At 43.0% G+C, this 21,316-nt stretch overlaps 1 protein-coding gene across 2 annotated transcripts; it reads left to right on the forward strand.

The window, feature by feature from the left end:
- The first annotated feature begins 234 nt into the window (after positions 1 to 234).
- slc7a10b (solute carrier family 7 member 10b) lies at positions 235 to 15,545 on the forward strand. Of its 2 annotated transcripts, none has more exons than XM_085358830.1 (11): positions 235 to 452; positions 5,230 to 5,434; positions 6,310 to 6,461; positions 10,881 to 11,006; positions 11,093 to 11,246; positions 13,003 to 13,126; positions 13,829 to 13,932; positions 14,012 to 14,108; positions 14,906 to 15,055; positions 15,159 to 15,336; positions 15,415 to 15,545. In XM_085358830.1, exons 1-11 carry the CDS (start codon positions 311 to 313, stop codon positions 15,543 to 15,545), a joined length of 1,563 nt encoding a protein of 520 aa, XP_085214956.1. In that variant the 5' UTR covers positions 235 to 310. The 2 variants fall into 2 exon arrangements, with proteins under 2 accessions (XP_085214956.1, XP_085214958.1); XM_085358832.1 differs by having other exon boundaries at positions 386 to 452; positions 5,230 to 5,438; positions 6,293 to 6,461.
- The last annotated feature ends 5,771 nt before the right edge of the window (positions 15,546 to 21,316 follow it).

Raw genomic sequence — 21,316 nt, forward strand, 5'->3', positions numbered from 1 at the left:
TTTAAATCCTTACAGAATTGGGGAGTTTCTTTCCGTCACTTAGACTAAAAGAAGACTCTGGTCCTTAAACGTCTTGCACTAATCCCTTTCGGCAGGACCGGGAGAAGGTGAGAGTGCTCGGGCCGTTTTCCTCTCGGTGTCCTTGAACGCCTCTTGGTGAGTCCTGGGTATTTAACATTCTACCCTGGACAGCGGCAGGTTGTTGCGCAAGCGCAGCCCATTCAGTCTGCATGAATGCGGAGTGAGGAGAGGACAGGAGCACTGGGAGTACTGGGACTGGGAGGATCGGACCGGACCCGGGTAGGCGGACATGGATGGACAGAACAGCGGCAGCATCTGCTCCCGGCCGCACGGCACCGGGACGCACGGCAGGAAGGAGGAGAAGAAGATCCCCGACAGAGTGACTCTGAAGAAGGAGATCGGGCTGCTGAGCGCCTGCACCATCATCATAGGTGAGGCTGAAAAACAAGGAGATTCCTTCTTCTTTTGATTTAGTGCAGCAGAACTTTACATGAAACTCGTTCTTTATCAGAGCTGTGCTGAAACGGACCAGCTCCTCTGTGGCTGATTATAAGCTGAAAGCTGCACAGGAAACTCACAGCTTGTGGGGGTAGAAAAATGAGGGAGTCCATATTTGTTGTGGGTTCACATCAAATTGAGTTGTAGTGCTTACGTGGCTGAAATACATGAAGTCCAGGAGCAGGCTGTGGTGAAGCAGAAGATCATTGTCTGCTGGAGCAGAAGGAGAAGCTGGGAGCTTTAAAGAGGAGCATCATCCAGGGTGGATGGAGGGGGGAGGCCTGCAGGAGCTCAAGTCTGACTTAAAACTACTGTCAGCTTCAAACGGGCTCTTGTTGTTCCTCCGTTTGATGCTGGGCATGTTTGCAGTGAGCCAATCAGCACCCAAACTGCTTGTGGTGCACAAAAAAGAGTTTATCTAAGCTAAATGAGTACTTTTTAAAAAATATATAAACTGTGTTTTTCTGCTTGGCACACAGACACAAGGAGGAACTTTTATATTGTACTGAGCCTCATACATGGCTGTAGGTTTCCTTCAGCACTGGCGGACAGAATCCTTCAGGGACTGAGCCTGGTGCTGAAGTGCCAAAAAGTGCAGTTCCTCTAATGTCCACTTGAGGCAGATACTCTCATGTTAAACTGTCCAGCTTTACACGCAGAGAAATAAACTTGTTTACAGCCTGAAGTTTCTGTACAAAGGTTTTATCCACAGAATGTTGGACACAGCCAAGAAGTGGATGCTGCGCACTATGGTGGCCTCAAGATCATTGACGGTGTGCTGTGATGATGAGAGCGTAGTCTGAAAGCAAAGGTGTCGATCTGCATTCTTACCTACGTCTACACTCACAAACTCTGAGTGGGGACTGTGAGAATGACATCACAGATACGAGCAATGGAAATGAGCCTCCTCTCCAGGGTTTCTGGGCTCTCCTTTAGGGACGAAGAGCGAGGAACTGCCCACGCTGAAAGAAACCAGTTGTGGTGGTTCCAGGGGCGTAATTTCCAGGGGGTTAGGAGGGTTATGGCCCCCTCAATAATCAGACCTGGAGGCCTCCTGGTGAGGTGCTTCTGAAACGAGTTCCAGAGCAGACCCAGGCCTCTCTGGAGAGTCTCTTGGCTGCAAACATGTTTATTTCTGCACTGTAAAAAAAAAAAAAAGTAATATAAAAGTATTTTACAGTGTGCTTTTAATGATATTTTAGAATATCATTAAATCTACATAAATAAATTGTGATTTTACATGTCAAATGTAAAACAACATAAAATCACTGTAAATGTGCTGTAAAATGTGAAGTTTTTACATGAGTCTGTGGGGACGGACTCACTGCTGGAGCCAGGTTCAAGAGGACCGCCGTGGTGGCTTTAGATAGCACAGAGGAGCAAAACAGTGAAGTGGATCAATGCAGGGAGGAGGCTGTGGTTGGTGTATATGTCGGCAGAACTTTGGACTTTAACACAGGATTTTGTTGTTTTTTTCCGTTTTCAAACCAACAGACTGATTTTGTTTTTGTGCATAAACCCAACCATACATACCTGTGCCATATTTTACACTCCCATTAACGTCATTTAGGATGTATGGGGATAAATGACCTTTCTCTTGTGAGGGACAGAAAGTAGGCCCACAGCTTAGCAGCATGGAGTAGCAGGTTTTCCCTAGTAGGTAACGAGGGGCCAGAGCATTAACGGATTTGCTAGTGGAGCTTTGTAGGTGGGGATGATATGTTCCCAGAGGTCAGCGTGAGTTAGAAGCCTGGCATATAAGTTCTGGACATACTGGAGCTGGAAATCACTAACAGAACTTCATTGTAATAATCGAGGTGGAGACAGAGGCACGGAGGAGAGTCTGCTACAGAATCAATGAGTAATGGCCAAAATCGAAAGGTGTAAAAAAGCTGCTGTGGTGACAGATATGATGAGCGTAGCGTCCAGAACAACACCCAGATTGCAAACCTCGGGGTTCATGTCAATGAGAAGATTTTTAGTCTGCTGGAGTCGGACTCTGGGGCTCACAACCAAGAGCTGTGTTTTATTTCTGTTGAGTTTGAGTAGGTTAGATGACATCCGTGTTTTGATTTCATGCAGACAGTTGCAAGTGATTGTGGGAGGAGCTGAGTGGAGGGTTAGGTACTGAGATAAAGAGGTGTATCATCAGCATAGGAATGTAAGCACAAACTATGGTGGCAGATGATCTGACCAAGGAAGAAAGACAAGAATCAGATCTGGAGTCATTCACAGCCCTGAAAGTCTCCTTTTCTATTTGCTGTCTTACCAGAGTTACTCTAAGTTATCACGATGGGTTATTTTAACCTTGTGGTCTACTAGCAGGCACAAAATGCCTTCTAACAGTATAGCTTAAATAAAATAAAATAGCTCAACAAGGTAAAAACTCCACAAAAGAAGGAGCAGAATTTAATAGAAATGAAATAAATCTTTAACAACTCACCAAGAAAAAACTGTAACAGGGATCTTTATGATGCAGGGAAAGATTTTCCTCATCTGTCCTTGTGGCAGCAGAAACAGATGTTAGAGGAAGTATTCAGATGTATGTCTAGCTGTTCACCACAGTCGTGTGGATGGTCTCTGCATCAGCTGATGGAGGAATCTAAGCAGTGATGGGGGGGAAATTCCCTCATCAAACAATATGGATGCATTAGCCGGAGGTTTAACATCCGAGCAGCAGTAACGTTCAAATCGATTTTTATTTTATATTTTTATATACAACGCCAAATCACAACAACAGTCTCCTCAATGTTCCTTCATGGTCACGTGTCCGGGTTCATGCTGTTATTCCAGTTCCTCAGCTCCTTCTTACCGCTTGGATTAACGTCCCTGTCCACCCAAAACCTCCAAAGGCCTGGTACCCACACTGTGTCTGTGAGGTGTGAGTGCAGCCATGTCTCCATCAAACACATCAAACTACACTCATGATGAGTCTCTCAGTTCACCGAGCTCATCCATGTTATTATCCAAGAAGCTCACATGGTTTCACCTCAGGGTAAAAACACAATGAGTAACTAAAATGTGTTTTATAGGCTTAAACAAGCTGCTGTGATAGGCCGACACTCTGCACACAACGAAACATTTCTGTGGTTTAAAGCAGCTGTCTTTCATTTCTTTTTCACCACAAGTGATCAGTTCAGTTTTCCGGTGTGTAATGAGGATTCCAGCTGTTATGGCCGACCTACAGTGGTTTTATTATCGAGTAAATGGAGTGCTCCAAGGCATTGAACCCAGGCTGCTAACCTGCTGCCTCCGTGGGTGTTGGTGCAGGTCTTGGCTAACTGGACCTCATCCACACTTGGCTTTATGTTTTTTCCCTCCAGAACAAGAGGAAGGTTTTGTGTGCAGAATGCTGAAACACCTTTCCATTCACAGAGAGACGGAGGGAACAAACTGGCTGCTCTGCACGCTGCAGGAAGCTCTGCATCTGAAGTCATGTTTCTGTAGATTAAAACAAACTCAAATCTTTTTTCTTGACCTTTTAATCCCTTCAACGCTGACATGTTTCAGAGAGGAAGCTGCAGGAATGAGCTGCTGCAGAAGGTGAGTCGGTCACTTCCCACCTCTGCAGACTGGAGTGGATAATTTATGTCTGGTTATGTAATGGCTGTGTGTGCCACTTGGCTGCCTTCTGCCACGCTACTGGTAGTGCTGTAGACTGAATGTGTCGGATCTACTGGTACTCCACGCTGCATACTGAGGCTCTGGGCAGGAGGAATTGTTCCTCCTGCCCAGGAGGAACTTTGGGCCTTTATGTCCTTTATGTCTTATGTCTTATGTCTTAACTTATGGCCTTTATGTCCTTCTCTAACTCACTCTGTTATGGAGCTCTTTGTGTCTTTATGTCCTCTATATAAACTCAGAGGGGACCAGTTTGGACTTTGGAGCAGTAGAAATGTTCAGGATGTTCTCTGACAAAGAAGTCACATGTGAGAAGCACGTGCAAGAAGGATGGTGCTATGTGACCAATAAGAGAACAATCAGGACCTGTGGGGTCTCTACCTCCAGCTTCATTCTTTGCATTGTTTTCTGGGTCTCATTTACTCTTTTTTAGTATTTGGCAGATTTCTGGACTGACAGCAAGCAAAAGCCAAATTCTCCTGAATGTATCTCATAAAGCTTGAAGCTCTTCATCCTTCCTTAGAGCTGATGCTTTGGGCGTCCCCTGCAAAATCAATTCTGACTTCTACCTGACTTGCAGACAGGCACACTAACCCCTGATCCTCATGTTTGTGTCACCAGAATACATGAATACAAATGAATGTACAATGTGTCCCCGGCCCAAAACAACAACAACAACAACAACAAAAATAAAGATGAAGAGAGAGGAGTTGAGGCGTTTGACAATATGAGACATTATCCATCCATCCATCTTCTGGTTATCAAATTCAGGTGTCCCAGGGCAAGGTGGGAGGGCTCACACACCGGACAGGTCACCCATCTATCACAGGCCTAACAAAACCAGGAAAAAACTAACAAAGTAAACCAGGAAGTAACCAGGAGACTAACATGAAACATGACATAGACAGGACAAGAAAAAAGGCATGAGAAGTAAGAAAACACAAGGAATGATTAAAAACTAATGGCAACCATGGCAACCATAACAGCTCACCAACAAAGCACCCCAAAGTGACACATACCTCATGTGACCTGGGTTATTCAACATACAAGATATTAAAGATCTCGACTCCTGTTAAATGTGTCTGATAGGGAACATCATCGGCTCCGGGATCTTCATCTCTCCTAAGGGTGTCCTGGAGCACTCGGGCTCGGTGGGAGTGGCTTTAGTGGTCTGGGTGCTGGGAGGCTGCATCGCTGCATTGGGCTCCCTCTGCTATGCTGAACTGGGCGTCACCATTCCCAAATCTGGGGGCGACTACTCCTACGTCACAGAGATATTTGGAGGTCTGACGGGGTGAGTGACCCTTTGTGTGTCCAGTACTCTTCACTGAATTAGGATTAGGATGATGGAAATCTAAATGTCAGGGGCCTGAGACTAACCTGAGACCGCTATAAGTGCTTTTAAGTTCAAATGTGGAAATAACATAAAAGAGAAAAGGAGCAAACTCTTTGCCACAGTACTGTACAATAAAGAAATATGACTTTTTATCAGGGTTAATGCCAGTAAATAACTTTCTTGACCAATGTAGGTCAGTCTACATGGACAGGTAAAGGGTGTAGCTTCATACTACACATGGAGACAGATATGGAAGACATGAATTAGCACAGCTAACCAGCAGGTTCTTACCATCAACCGAACATTTACGTTCTGCCGTCATACAGGCAGGTTGTGTACCAAAAACTTTCTGAGTTGTTGTTCATGTAAATTTTTCTAGTTACGACACTTCGTTGGAAGGACGCAGACTCATTAACTCGAATGTGTGTAGCAGAAGCGTCTCGTTGTGGTGGATGAAGGTGATGCCATCAGGACGCTGCTGCTGCTGCTCGCTTCACACCTCAAATCAAACTGGAGGATGGCCTAAAGTGGGTCATGATACAGAAAGAGATTTCGCTGCAATAGAAACCCGTTACAGTCCTTCTGTCAAAGACATGACGAACAAAAGGAAACAGTTTGGGCCACAGAGCCCGGTTATTCTGGACTGTCTTACGAGTGCCATGAAGACTCCAGAAGTCTAGAGGTTCTTTAGCTGCACTCACACTGGACGTGGTCTTTTTTATATTCACCAGTGAAATCCACGGCGAGGGCTTTGCCTCGTGTTTTGCTGTCCTGCTGAGTTATGGAGAGTTTCTGAATCTGTGTTTGTCACTGAAGCTCCTTCTCTCTTCCAGATTCCTCCTGTTGTGGAGCGCCGTCCTCATCATGTATCCGACCACGCTGGCCGTCATCGCGCTTACCTTCTCCAGCTACATACTGCAGCCGGTCTTCCCAAACTGCGTTCCACCGTACATGGCGACACGGATGCTGTCTGCCACCTGTCTCCGTGAGTGATAACTTTATCAAACACACTTTGATCAGTGTGAGGCCAGTTCATCAAGTCAGAAGAATTGCTTCATTGTTTTGTCTTCTGTGGAAAACCTATAAGGTCGATCCTTCAGGCCCACAGGAGATGCAGTACGAATCGGGATGTATATAACAGGCAACACCTCGGACGCTGTAGTGATGAAACACATTTCCAACCAAATTCGTTGTCCCAGAAACTTTTTCTAAAAGGTGCCTTTAGACTGTTTGATTCAAATGGCAGATTTTCGTGGCGTATCAGAATATACATTCACCTGCATTAATATTTGTTGTACCTCAACCAAGATCCTTTTGGTACCCATCAACAGGCTTCTGGTATAATTCTTCTTGGAAAAGTCAGTAGAGTTCATGTATATTGTTTGGTTTCCTGTCACAGACTCAACTGTTAAGCTTATATCACAAATTTTCAGCAGCGTTGAGGTCGAGGCTTTGGGAGGCCCATTCCATAAGCTTAATGCTAACTTGGTTTATCCAAATGCAGTGTTTGGGATCATTGTCCTGTTGGAACCCAAGACTATGTCCAAGTTTCACCCGTGTAGCTGTTGGTTGGAGAAGTTGAATATTGTGGAGGTAGTCCTCCTTCTTTATTCCATCCACTTTGTCTAATGTACCAGAACCACTGGCAGTGAAACAGCCCAGAGCGTGATGCTGCCATCGCCATGCGTCACAGCTGCAGTGTTCTCAGGGTTGAAAGCCTCACCTTTGCTCCTCCAATCAGCTCCATCTGACCATCAAACTTTTCTCCAGACGCCGTTTGGCTCGTCCACGTGGGCAGATTTCAGTTGAGCTCGTTGATTTTGGAGCAGGAGCTTCTTTCTAGGTCCATGGAGATGTGAGCCTGGCTTCACTGTGGAAGGGACACTGGTGTTCCAGCAGATTCTAGTCCAATGGCAGGCTATGTTCCTGAACATAACATAATAATGGCCCGGGTAGTTCCTGAACATCCTAACAGTTTCCTGTCATCTGAGGGGGACAGTCTGGGTGTCTCCCAGACCTCAGTGGGGACAGATCTGAGTAACTTGTACTTGTGTGATCTTGGATCCTTGCTCAGAAACGGCTCAGAGAGACTTTCCCCAACTTGTGTAAATCTGCAGTTCTGCTTTTCAGATCTTCACTGAGATGGCTGGACTTTCCCATTGTTCCCAGTATTGGTCAATCCAGTGAATGCTGTCAAACAAATCCTTTTTATGCTGCAGAGAGAATCTGTCAGTCGTAATTAACCATGATCACTAATGAGAAGCTAACAGGCCTCGGCCAAGTTTAAAGACATTGTAGAACCTCCAACATCATTTATCACAAGCTTTCAGCATGTGCACGTAAACATCAAAATCAATTCAGACTTGAGCACCCAGATCCTGTTTTTAAGTTTTTTAAAACTGTCCATGCTGGAAGAAGAACCGTTCAAAGAAATCATTAAAAGCCCAAAATGACTGTGAGGTTCAAGCCTGTGACGAGTGGATGGAAACCTCTGACCTCAGCTGTGTCCCATGATACTGCTGCTCAGCATTCATCTTTAGAAACAGTTGTGCTGATCAGAAACATACTGGTTGCTCTTTTTAACAGAGCTTGAATGTGTTTCCAGATTTGGGGGATTTTGTCTGGAGTGGCCAACGGGAAGAATGAATAAGGCAGAAATTCTGTGTAAAAAAAGCCTTTAATAAAAAAAATCACATGTTCGGTGTGATGCAGCGTGGAGAATTACGTCATGGAGCTGCAGATTGCGGCTTGCGAGTCTGCCGTGCTGCTCGTTGTGTGCTCATCTTCCCTCTGTGCTCCAGAGAGCAGTGATGCAGCATTACTTGAATGTCGGAGGAGAGTAAAGTGTGTTAAAATGCTTCTAATAAAAAATGCATTGGAATCCTGGAGGAGGAAGAAGAGCAGGACCAGGAGATGAGATGAGCTAAAATCATTTAAACCCTCCGAATCAAAGATTATCCATGTTTTGTCTGTCAGTGTGTCCATTATTCAGCATCATGTGTGTGGCAGTTTACAGTTTCTATAGAGCGGTTTGGTGAATGAACTGAAGAAGCAGCAGCAGAGGGATGTTTGTTTCACATTCTGCTTGAAAGCAAACAGTTTGCACAAAGCTGAGTGTTTATAGCTGCTCTGAAAGGCTACACTCCAAAGCAGAGTCAAAAGTCTGCCTTCATAGAGAGCGACAAAGTGCAGTGAATGGTAGAAATGAGCATAATGGCACACACTTTTGAACAAACCCTCGTCGAAGGCTTTCATGCTGTTAAACTCAGTTGTTCACACATGAAGTGAGCTCTGTGTAAAGAACGAGAAGAAAGACGGCGAGAAAAGTGACCCGGCTGCTTTCTCTGCTCTTCGGCTCTGCAGATTTTCTGCCCTCTCACGGCTGTCCAGCATTTCTGTTACACAGTTCAAATCATGGCAGTTTCATGTATTTATAAACTCTGTATAAAAGTGCATTAAAGTCACACGTGATTGGTTTTGGGAGGTCCAGTCATGAAACCTCAGTGCTGAAATTTTGGTCACCGTGTGTGTTTTATGGAGGTAGAAGTGACAATAGCACAGACGCTCCAGTTAGCTGAGCGAAGTCTGTCTATAGAGAGCAAAACTGTGTTTGTATCAGCTGCAAACATTTGTTTTTCTGCTGTAGTTTGAACTTTGGACATCAGAGGAAGTGCAGCTCTTTTAACACTTGCCAGTTTTTATATACATTTGTACTCCAGCACATAACAACAGGAATCTAATAGATGGCTGTAAACTGTCAGTACAGGGTCATTTCCATGTTACCTGGACCTTTGCAAAGACTGTCTGAATGTCTCAAACAGTTACTGCTTGTCAGCACTGAATTAAGCTGTTAGACACATTAACATGGAGGACATAAGCTAACTCTTTGGTCCCATTCCTTTCACTGTGAAGTTGTCCGTGAGGGGACTGTCTCCTCCTGGGTTTGGACTGATGGCCTTGGCTTGTTAGGTAAATGTGTAAGCTACTACACTATGGAGTGACTGGAAAGGCTGGCTATAAAAACTCTGCAAGTTCACTAATCCAGTGGGGTAAAATAAAAACTCTTAGATCTGAGAAAAAATCTTAAAAGCAGGGTGTGACTCGAAAAATTCAGCTGTTTTTATCAAGAATTGATTCAAAGATAGCGAGTGTCATTAGACGTTTAAGGACAGTCAGTGAGGACAGCCCGAGCAGAGGTCACGACCCCTCGGGCTGCCTAATTGGTTGATGTCTTGTAACTGGCTGCAAATGCCTGATCAATGAGTAAATAATGTCTGAGCTGGAATCTGAAGAGAGACAGCTGGACTCCTGACGCCCTCCTTCACACTCGTTCTTGGAACGGGATCCTGAAACGTGAGCTCGATCCGGCCTCCTCGGAGGGTGGCCGAGGGGCACCCAGACGGTTTTGTTCGCCCTTCGCAACGGAAGTGGTTTGTTTTGTGTGGCTGACAGCCTGCCTTTGTGCCGGAGAGCGAGGCCACCATGAGAGCGAGCAGGGGAAAGCCGCTGACAGTGATAGACGAGGTGAAACAATCACGCCCTCTCTCACTCGGCCTTTTCCCACATTCCTGCCTCCCAGGGTAACCGGCTGCTGCCGCCCACTGCCGGTGAGAGTACCCGCACTGGGACCGCCTGATGGAGACCAGATACTGCTGCTGATCTTATTAAAGGAGCACTCCACCGGCTTTACGTGTTGATCTCAGACCAGACCAGCAACCTTTGGTCAGTCTCCAGTGATGTCCAGCTCAGTCCCAGTCAGACGGGGACTGGTGATCCAAACCTGCGTTGTCCTCTTACCCAGACAGGTCTTACTCCAGGAGGCCTTTCCTCCTTGCCTTGAGGAAAGGCCATCGCTAGCAGCTTAGAGGTTCCACTCCAGATGTTTCTGTCTGGATTGACTTCCATAGCCTTTTCCTTGACTCTCAAAGAAATCAGAGTTGTCCTTCCCCCCAATCAGGGCTGTCAAACATAAGCCCCGAGGGCCCACCATAGGGCTTTGGGAAATGTGAAGGAGGGCTTAAATTTTAAACTTTTTTCCATCATTATTTTTTAACTCTCAGCCCAGATGTGGCTCCACAGAGCGGTGACCTCCAGCATGCAGCTGTGAACAGGAGCACCTGAGCTGAGGATTGAGCTTAGAGACACGTTACTGCTTATTGGTGGTTCATTTAAAAGTTTCATTAATGTGTGGAGGTTATTTAGCTGTGCAGAAAGAAAATAACAAATCCTAAGCATTCATTTCCTGAGGAGAGCTTTCTGCAGTAATAAACCCCCCTCAGAATCAGCTGATAGTTTTTGATCTTTAATGGAGACGTGCCAAGTTTGACCTTTAAACTGTAGAGATGTTCTGAGCACTCTCTGTCCTCCCGAGTGTGTCGTTAACGAGGTTCTGTGCTCGCCTCAGTGCTGCTGACCTGGGTGAACTGCTCCAGCGTCCGCATGGCCACCAGGATCCAGGACGTCTTCACGGTGGGGAAGCTGATGGCGTTGGGCCTCATCATTGTAGTTGGTCTGGTCCAGATCTTCAATGGTAAATCTGCCAGCCCTCAACAGATCTGACGCTTTTCCACTTCCTGAGGTAAAGCTAAAAGCTCTGATGTCTCATGTAACCACCAGGAAACTACGAGGCGCTGACGCCTCAGGTGGCCTTCTCTCTGGAGAGGACGCCGTCGGTTGGGCAGATCGCGCTCGCCTTCCTGCAGGCGTCCTTCGCCTTCAGCGGCTGGAACTTCCTCAACTACGTGACAGAGGAGGTGGTCGAACCCAGACGGTGAATATTCACACTTCTCATCACCGTGGTTTTGCTTTCACAAATTATTGGGAACGTTCTGAAGATATGTAAGTGCCCAAACACGAGAACTTCATCCAAATGAAACTTTAAAGGAAACGTCAGACATCAAGGAAAATCAAGGAGACTGGAAAGTGAGAAACTAGCCTGCTTACAGTAACCAGATCACCACCAACTCATCAAAAGGTCCTACTTAGCAAATGAGATTGTTAATGTGCTGCAATTTTTTTTTGTTCTGCAGATTAATCGACAACTGCTGAGACCAAAATATAATCTGAAAACTAATCTTGCACTTTTGTAATCCTCTGTCAATCAAACCAAATGATGTCTAACACTTCCTTTAATGTTTGTTTTTGGCTGCTACAACTTTCTTTTTTCAGCAGAGTGATGCTCCATGATCCTCATTATTTCTCCGTTTTTATTCACCACGACCGTGTTAAATAAGACGTGGTAACACTTTATAAAAACCGGCTGTGAGGCTTACAGGTTCACGCTTTTCTTTATTTCTTTATTTATTGCTTTCTGTTTGCTAAGACACACAAGAACAACAGAAAAATGACATCTAGTAGGAAAGAATGAGGCTTAAGGTCATTGCTGATGATGACTGAGACCTGACAGGGTTAATAAATGGAAAATTTCTAGTTAATTAACTTTTATGTTCAGTAATAGGTAAATGGATCGGAAACCATACAGCTGGTGTACATTGATGAGTCAGAGGGACTTCTGTTTCCTTTTGTCTGCCCCTCGGCTCTTCACTGTTGGAGTTACTTAAAAAAGTCATGTATTACACACAGGACCGATGCTGAAGGCCTGTGAGGCCGCAGCAGTTTTCATGTAAAATAATTATTTAACTATTTATTATTTTATGATTTTTCCACTGCTTGGAACAGTACTACAGTTTAGTTAACTGTCAGGTTGCCATTTATCACTGATGGTTATTATGACGTGTTACCAAATATGTGAGTAAAATATAAATATATGCAACTTCCTTTAAAGTGGATCCTTTCTGCTCATTTCCATGTTTTCATTCTTGGACTCTGCTAGAGGAGCTTTGCATGAGTCACAGTTCAAAATAATCCTCCTCTGTCTCATACTGGGCTGTGTTGCAGACCCTCAGCTCATCCTCTGTCTGAAACGAGATGTTTAGCTCCTCCCCTTTTAAATCAACTTTCTTCTGATCGGTTGATGGAAAATTGGAAGAGAAGTGGGTGGGGCTCTTTTTGCCTGAGATGATCAAATTAGGGACATGCCCTGTCCGTGACATCATACAGAGCTAGGAGTAAAAAAAAAAACTGTGAAGCCTGAGATTCTGTCTCACAGGGACTTCCTGTGCAGACATTGATCTAAAACTTTAATTTCATGCTCTACAGTAAAAGTTTCACAGGTTAGAGTTAAAATATATTAGTGCTTTTTCTTAAATCTGTAAACTTTGTAAAGTATTGTATTATTTAATTAGTTAAGTCTGTTACTGTTAATGTCTTGGAGCAACCACATAATTTCCTTGGGGATAATTAAAGTATTCCGAACATGCACCACAGGGACGTGCCATATATGACGGGAAATAAGCCGAATATTTCCACTTTGAAAGGAGTCTGCTGTCTGGTGGTCAGCTCACTCGTTTCAGTGAGCTGACCACCAGACCTTCCTGCTTGAAAAGCTCATCCCTCAACTTCACATGTGGTTGTAAATGTTTTGGTTTGGACTGTGTCGTTTGTGCATGGTGCGTGGCCTCGGTCAGGAATCTACCTCGTGCCATCTACATCTCCATCCCATTGGTGACCTTTGTGTACACGCTCACCAACATCGCCTACTTCTCCTCCATGTCGCCTGAGGAGCTGCTGTCATCCAATGCTGTGGCTGTAGTGAGTAACATGGAAATCATGGTCTCGATGTCCAACTCTGCTGAAAATGACGTGTTCATGCAACCAAACTGCTTTTTAAATTGTGTTTCGAGGGGAAAGGTAGAAAGGGAGCAGTCATGTGTAACACAGAGACAGACAAAGCCTGCATTTGGAGACATAGCCTGATGAACCAGGTAAAGTTAACCACTATTAAAGGGGTAGGCCCTCCCACAGCTAAATTTACACATTTTTCCTCTGACATGTTGTGCTGGTTATGCAGCTGAGTTATATCCCCCAGTGTTGGAGAGAGCACCACATACTAAATACCCTATAAAATACATTAACATTTAGGACTGACAAAGTAGTCAAATATGCACACACAGACTGAAAACCCTCCCACAACACATTGTAAAACCTTTACACGTATACATGCAATCAGTAACCAATCAGTGTTAAGCTTTGGTTATGGAGAGGACTCAAAGTCAAGAAAATAAAACTCAACAAAAAGTGTCTTCATATCCCAACGTTCTGATGAAAAAGAAAGTTTGGTTGATTCTGACTAAATCAGACTCATGGGTACCTGTCCCGTTGTTCCAGTGTGCTTAAAAGTGAGGCAATCTATTTCAGCTTAGCTCAGCCAATCAGAGTCTGCGGGAACAGATTAAAAGAACACCGCTGTGGTCTGAGCGTGTTGGTCAATCTTTCTGTTGTTCTGCTCTCCAGACGTTTGGTGAGAAGCTGCTGGGAATGTTCTCCGTCATCATGCCGATCTCTGTGGCTCTGTCTACCTTTGGAGGAATCAACGGCTACCTGTTCACGTCTTCCAGGTGAGCCGGACTTCCTGTTTTTCTGTGGTTTTAAATAATGAAGCAGCTGCTAAGTTCGGGCTGGTTTTCCTATCAACAGGTTGTGCTTCTCGGGAGCTAGAGAAGGTCACCTCCCCAGCCTGCTGGCCATGATCCACTATAAGAAATGTACGCCCATCCCCGCCCTGCTCGTCTGCGTATGTACACATTGATATTACAGAAGTCTCAGTTTCAGTGCTTTCTACACATAAACAGTATTTTAATTGTTTTTAACTGCACAGTGCTGTTTTTAAGTATTTTTATAAAATTTCTCCCTAACTCTGTGAGCTTTAAGTCCCATTACCTCTAACCCTGAACCCAGCGCTATCAGCGTATCAGATTTGTAGCTTTTAAAAAATCAAACAAAGTCAAAAAGTGTTTGCATATTTAAAAAAATAATCATTTTCTTTTCCTCCAGAACCTACAGCTACGGTTAAATAGATTTTCACAAACAGATGTGTCAGTCTGCAGGAGAGTGACCAATTTGGGACCAAAGGTTTTTAAAACCTTTTTTTTTAATTTAAACAAACTGCTTGTGTGGACTCCCTTCTTTAAGCAGTTTGGGGGTTTGTCCGGGACAAAAGGAGCTGAATTGTGGAGGCACAGTGTTGTGAAAAAACTTGGCAACTTGGCATGGTTTCTAAAACAAGTGTCCATAGATGGCAAGAGAACCTGTTACAATAGCTAAACAAAGGTAAACAAAAAGAAAACGATCAAATTTTTCTTATTATTTTTCTGATTTTTTGTTTTTCTTATAACTCTCAGAATAAAGACACATCCTGGTTTAAGCGGACATACAGCAAATATAGACTTAAAATGTTAAAGTTGGTCACCAGATTGACTTTGCTGGGTGTTACCAAAGTGGCCCGTCCAACCAAAGTCTGCATGTGGGAAAAACTTTCAAAAACTCTTCTTCAGTCATGTTCACGCAGTCACGTCTAACCTTGTGTTACAGTGCACAGCCACCATCATCATACTCTGCATTGGAGAGACACACAATCTGATCAACTACGTCTCCTTCATCAACTACCTGTCATACGGTGTTACCATCGCAGGCCTGCTGTACTACCGCTGGAAGAAACCCAACTTGTACCGACCCATCAAGGTGAACCCAGCAGGCTTCTACCATCTGTTACCTGTTAACTGTTCATATCTGCAACTCGTCAGGTTTCACTGACTTCCCATCATGTACTTGCTGTCTTCTACAGGTGAACCTGCTGGTTCCTGTGTGCTACTTGATGTTCTGGGCAGTGCTGCTGGGATTCAGTCTTTACTCTGAGCCAGTGGTTTGCGGTGTTGGACTAGTCATCATGCTTACGGGTGTACCTGTCTACTTCCTGGGTGTGCATTGGAAAGAGAAACCAAAGTGTATCTATAACTTCATTGGTGAGTTTCTAAAGAAATTACTTTGTAGGGTTTAATTTGACTTGTTTTAATACAACTTGTGATTTTATCTTTCTGCAGAGAGGGCGACACATGTGGGCCAGAGGTTGTGTTTTGTGGTCTTTCCTCAGCTCGACCCCATCGAGCTCGCCAGTCCTCCAGAGTGGACTGACCGCTCATCAGGCAGGGGAAGCGTGTCTGTCAATTCTTAAAACTCTTATCTGGAAACAAAAAGATCTTCTGGTTTTGTTTTTTTTATCCTGTTTTTACTGATCATCAAACAAGTCCAGACCCTGTTCCAGTCATGGGAGCTCTGTCTGATTTTTGAACCTTTGAGACTCTGATTTTTGTTTTTCTAAAGTTGAGTGGAATGCCCGCTGTTCTGTGTGGGCTGCGTACAGTTTTTTCTCTCCATCTACTTTTATACTAAGTCTTCAAGTACACCATCCTAATGCCAACAGTTTCACGCCGTGGACGGACTTTTTATTTCCACTTTGGAACCATCTGTTCCTCCTTTGGTAACACGACAGAACAGTGACTCTCTCTGAATGTTGCTGGTATTTTATTGTGCCTTCAGGTCTTTTCACACCAAGTTTTTCCTACAGTTGGAAAACTGCAAAAAAAACTTGCACATTGTTTGTTAAAGTCACTAAAAACAGCCAACTCCTTTCTCATTTTCAGATCCATCCATGCCACCAGTGTGTCACGGGGCTCTTTTAAGATGCACCAATAAAGAAGTGATACTGGAACAGCAGGCTAGATGCTTTAGATTTGGCTAGATTTAGAACCTAGGCTGAAGTCAAAGATAGCTGTTGTGATAAATTTTGTTTTTTTTGTCTGTCTTCTTGGATATTTGCCCCATTCGTTTTCATTTGCCTGAGCAAAATTTTTCTTCAGACCAATCTACTATCTGCTGATTAGTTCCCATGCATTAAAAATGAAGATTTTACATGTTTAAATGGGGAAAATGATCCACATTTGGAGGCAGGAGGCGTTGGCATTAATCATTTCGCTGCTCACAGTTTGAGTCCTGGGAGAGATTTTTTTTCCTTGCTGCTCTAGTAAAGTGGACTGATTCTGCTTTTCCTTATTTGTAGTCATACATCTGCTGTGCTGGAAGTTCATATGAAATATGGGAAATTTGGGAATGGCACACACATGGCTCTGTATGATGTCAGCAAGCACAGATATTCCTAATGTGGCCTGATTAGACCTAAACTCCACCCACTTTCTGTTCAAACCTTCTATTTGGGGCAGCCAATCAGAAAAAAGTTACTGTCTTGTTTCAGACAGTGAACGAAATGTGGGGCTTCACCAAGGCCGAGCATAAAATAAAGGATTATTTTCCTCTAGAAGAGTCCTTGAATGTAAATATGGAGCTGCAACATTAATAATAACACCTTGTCGTTGTCCCAAGGAGTCACCACAGCAGATGGAGCTGCATATTTCCATTTGGTGAAACTGCAGCCCCCCCCCATTTAATCCAGGTTTGGGATTGGTATAATCTTAACCCTGTAGGTTTGTAGCTCCTCCTCCTGGTCTTGAACCAGGGAGCTTGTGTGTGTAAGACAAACGTTAAACCACCACATCAGCCCCCAAACTGTTACGTGTTAATCAGAATGAGTTACAGATTTTACTTTTTAAATAAATAGAAAAGTAACGTTAGGAAAGGATGACATTACAGACTGTGTGCAAGACGTCAGAGCAGGTGTTTGGTGAAAATTTCAGACTTGGTGTGAAAAGCTCTTTATTTGGTGAAATGTGTATAAAATGTGGTGTATTAACTGATTCACTGTTAGAGATTTTAATATATTTGTGAGTGCCTTTTTGCTTTGTTTGTTGCATAGATTGTCTGAGAATTACTTTGGTGTCCTGTTGACTGTTTCTGTGTCACTATAAAAAGAAACCTGCTGTAAATAAACCAGACGGAGCACAAAGCACTGGCACATCCAAAAGACCGAGGGCAAACTCAAGCTTAAAAAATGTTGCTAACAAACTAGTTGTGCTCACGTTACCTGCTGCTCTCATGGATGGATCACATGATGCTGTGACCGTGAGTGCATTCAGACATAGGATTTGTGTAATCCACAGCAGTCTAACACGCTGTGGCACTTTATGTTGTGCATGTAAAGTGTTGCTAATGCAGGATGTTACTGAGACAGAATTGGCCCTTCTTGCAGTCACATCTGCTGGTCAGGTTGGAGCTGTACTGTTAGCAAAGCTTCTCACCTTTGCTAACAGTACAAAACCATCTTTCTTCAATTTCCTGCTCTGTGCAGTTTCTGATTATGCAACGTGTTATTCTGAGAAACTGTGAACAAGACCCTCTTTCAGTTCTAAGGTTTTCTGGATTAGGACATAAAAAATCATCTGGTCTTTAGCAGGTTCTAAACATATTACACTGTGTCAGCAGCACGAGGCAGCATGCAGAAACGGGCCTCATGCATTCAGCAGCTTCGAGAAGCTCCTTTAGCAGTAATAAGTTGCAGTGATGATTTCCTGTGTGACTTATCAGTCTCTCACATCACTGTGGAGGAGTTTTGGTTTCTTTGCCTCATTGAGGTTTGCAGCATTAAGCTCTTTGAGGACTGGACTTTGAAACGTTGCAGCAGCTCGATGCTTTTCTTCTTCAGCCGTTCTGCTGCTGTGCTTGGATCATCGTCCTGCTGAAGACCCAGTTTGGTCCAAGCTTCAGCTGTGGGACACCCGGCCTCACACTGACTCTAGAATACTTTGGTATACAGAGAAGTTTGTGGTCTAATCAGATCATCATCCCTCCACCACCATGCTGACAGCTGCTATGGGGTGTTCAGTTTTGTAAATTATGGAGAGATATCTCCACCTGTCCAAAGGACATTGCCTCGAGGTTTGTTCGATTTCAGCTTCATAAACCTGAGCCATGCTGTGATGCTGTCCCTGACTCTACTGAAGCCTGTAGAGTCAGAGATGGAGATCTTGATGGGGGGGTTTTCACCTCCAAACCAGCAAACTGCCACAACTTCAGCTTTTATAGAGCTGCTTACACCGGCTGAGGATCATCTACTCAGGTGCATCTGATTAACTCACCTTTTAATTCCTATGGAAGCAGTGAGGATGGACTTTTTCACACACTGCTTCTGTGTTTTGGCCTCATTTGTTCAGTAAATACTGACACAGTGTGATGTGTAATACTGTTCATCTGAAGCTGACCTAATTTTAAAACCTTCTAAGGACCAGCTGAGTTTTTATGATGTCTACCCTAAAATTAAAAGAGAGTGTACTTTCTTTTTATGACTGTGTGTTTTTCTGTGTTTGCTCTCAAGCAGCTGTGCTGTTGGACAATAACAGTACGAGGAAGCCTTAACATTTCTATGTGCACCCTTTTATTCATGTGTTTTTTGTTACACCATATAGTATAATCCACTACACTGTGCACTTAATGAGTCATAGTTATCCCAAATGATTTTTAATCCCTCAGGTTATGGCAATTTGCAGTGTAAAGCAGCAGGGATGAGAATTCACACCTCCAAGTCAGAGGCCATGGTTGTTATCCAGACGCAGGGCTGGGCTCTGTGCTGATGAGAAGCTGCAGTATCTTGTGTGCTGTTCTTGAGTAAGAGGAGAGCAAGAGACTGACGCAGCCTCTGCAGTGATGCAGACGCCGTATCGCTCCGTTATGATGAAGAGCCACAACAGATCAATGCAAGTCACAGAGGGACTAGAAATTACAAAATTAATATCATTTTTTATTGAATGAGACTTGAAACTAATGATTAAATCAGGAAGTCATCAGGAGCATGTTTGTTGCAGTCACAGAGAGAGGATGCTGAGGGCGGTTTTACCATAGACCCAACTTCAGATTGGCTATATAATAATAATAATAATAATAATAATAATAATAATAATAATAATAATAATGCATTTTATTTAAAAATAGCGCCTTTCAGAGCACCCAAGGACACTGTACAATAAATACACAATAATAAGAGTAACAGATAAAAGTTAAAAGCATGCAGAGGTTTAAACATAAGCTATTTTAAACAGGTGAGTTTTGAGGGTGGACTTAAAAAGAGGGAATGAAGTATATCAGTAGAGGGGCCTAATTCTGTTCAGACAACAATAAAAAAAAATCTAAAATCCAGCTGTATTCACTTTGCAAATTATAGCTGGTGTCTCCACTCGTATTGATACACACATTTTCATGTTGTAAATTTCTTGTAAAGCATTCGGTGTTTACAGTGGGATCATCACACTGGATGTTAACTTGGATGTGTGTTACTGCACTTTGAGAAAATAACTATAAACTAGAAAAAATTTGCATTTCCTGCGAAAATGCAGTGTGGATGCTTAAAGCTGAAGCTGTATGCAAAAAGTAGCTGAAAAAGCTGAAAAGTTGCAGAAATTGTAAAAACTTTGCAGAAGCAAAAGAAGTTTGCTAAAATGGAATAACTTAGCAGAACTGCAATATCTTAGAGGAAACATAATACTTGGCAGAAATACAATAGCATAGCAGAATTTAGCAGAAATATTGTAACTTACCAGAAACATGATAACTTCTCAAAAATACAAGAATTTAGGAGAAATAGTATAAGATAACAGAAAGAATATATTTAGCCAAAAATACTTAAACATTACAGAAACACTATGATTTAGAAAAATAGTACAACAGAGCAGAAATATTGTGATTTACCAGAGACACTGTGATGAACTATGAATATTGTAATTTTAAATTGAGACTATGTTTTAGCACAAATATTATAATTTGGCAGAAATACTATAATTTAGCAGAAATACTATATTAAGCACAAATCTTATAAAAAGCAGAAATGGTATGATTAAGCACAAATACTACATTTAGTAGAAATACTTTGTTTTAGCACAAATCCCATAAAAAGCAGAAATACTGTACTATGATTTAGTAGAAAAACTATAATTAATCAGAAATACTAAATTTAGCAGAAATACTATATTAAGCACAAATACTATGAAAAGCAGAAATAGTATGATTAAGCATAAATACTACATTTAGCAGAAATACTATATTAAGCACAAATCCTATAAAAGCAGAAATAGTATATTAAGCACAAATCTTATAAAATAGCAGAAATAGTATGATTTAGCACAATAGTAATAAGTTAAACAGAAAAATTGGAAAAGCAAAATGGACAGCTGAAAAAATGCTGAACATGCTGAGGGTCCCTCAAATATACTTGTTAAATGACAAAAATCTGCAAAAAAAATTATTACAGCCACACAATCACAAATATGTACACATGAGGAAACACACATGCACAGAGAGACCCACACACAAGATCCAATTCAGTCAACCAGTCTAAATATATTGAATTTAAATCTTAGAATGAGATCATCCCATTAAAAGCCTCTCTCTCTCTCTCTCTCTCTCTCTCTCTCTCTCTCTCTCTGTCACACACACACACACACACACACACACACACACACACACACACACACACACACAGGGAGAGAGAAGTAAGTTTCTAGGTCAGCCTGGGAGCTGCTGAATTTGAATCCACCAATCAGAGAGGCTGTGCACTTTTCCCTCCAAAACAGGTGCATCTGTTTACACACGCAGCAGCACAGAGAGACACAGGATTTTTGCAGTCTATTTCTCATAGTGACGACTCCCCTCAAACAAATGACCGTAATTTCCTATCCGTAGGGGCTAGAGCGGTCATTCTTACACCGTTTTGTTCAGAAGAGATGGGGGAATCTTCAAGTGTTGACAATTTAATATTAAAATATGAATTTTTAGAGATATATGACATGGATGACTTGTTGACTTAGAAGCCACGAATTCCCCAATATGCAAATTTGAATGCCTGAGACCACATATGTGATTGGCTGGCTGGGAAGCCGTGCAGGCCCTGATTTGTGGATTTGAATTCCTCAGCCCTCAGATATGATTGGCTGGCTTAGAAGCCACGAAGGCCCCAATATGCAAATTTGAATGCCTCAGGACACTTATTTGATTGGCTGGGAAACT

This window comes from Diplotaxodon limnothrissa, linkage group LG7, assembly GCF_057381915.1.
Source record: "Diplotaxodon limnothrissa isolate DT_005_m linkage group LG7, D_limnothrissa_male_GT1.1, whole genome shotgun sequence".
Classification (NCBI taxonomy): Eukaryota; Metazoa; Chordata; class Actinopteri; order Cichliformes; family Cichlidae; genus Diplotaxodon; species Diplotaxodon limnothrissa.

What these genes read in the sequence shown, in the direction of transcription:
- slc7a10b (XM_085358830.1), top strand. Translation starts at nt 311, where the DNA reads ATGGATGGACAGAACAGCGGCAGCATCTGCTCCCGGCCGCACGGCACC. An exon ending in CGCCTGCACCATCATCATAG is followed by an intron (nt 453 to 5,229) that starts GTGAGGCTGAAA and finishes TGTGTCTGATAG; the next exon opens with GGAACATCATCGGCTCCGGG. An exon ending in GAGGTGGTCGAACCCAGACG is followed by an intron (nt 11,247 to 13,002) that starts GTGAATATTCAC and finishes GGCCTCGGTCAG; the next exon opens with GAATCTACCTCGTGCCATCT.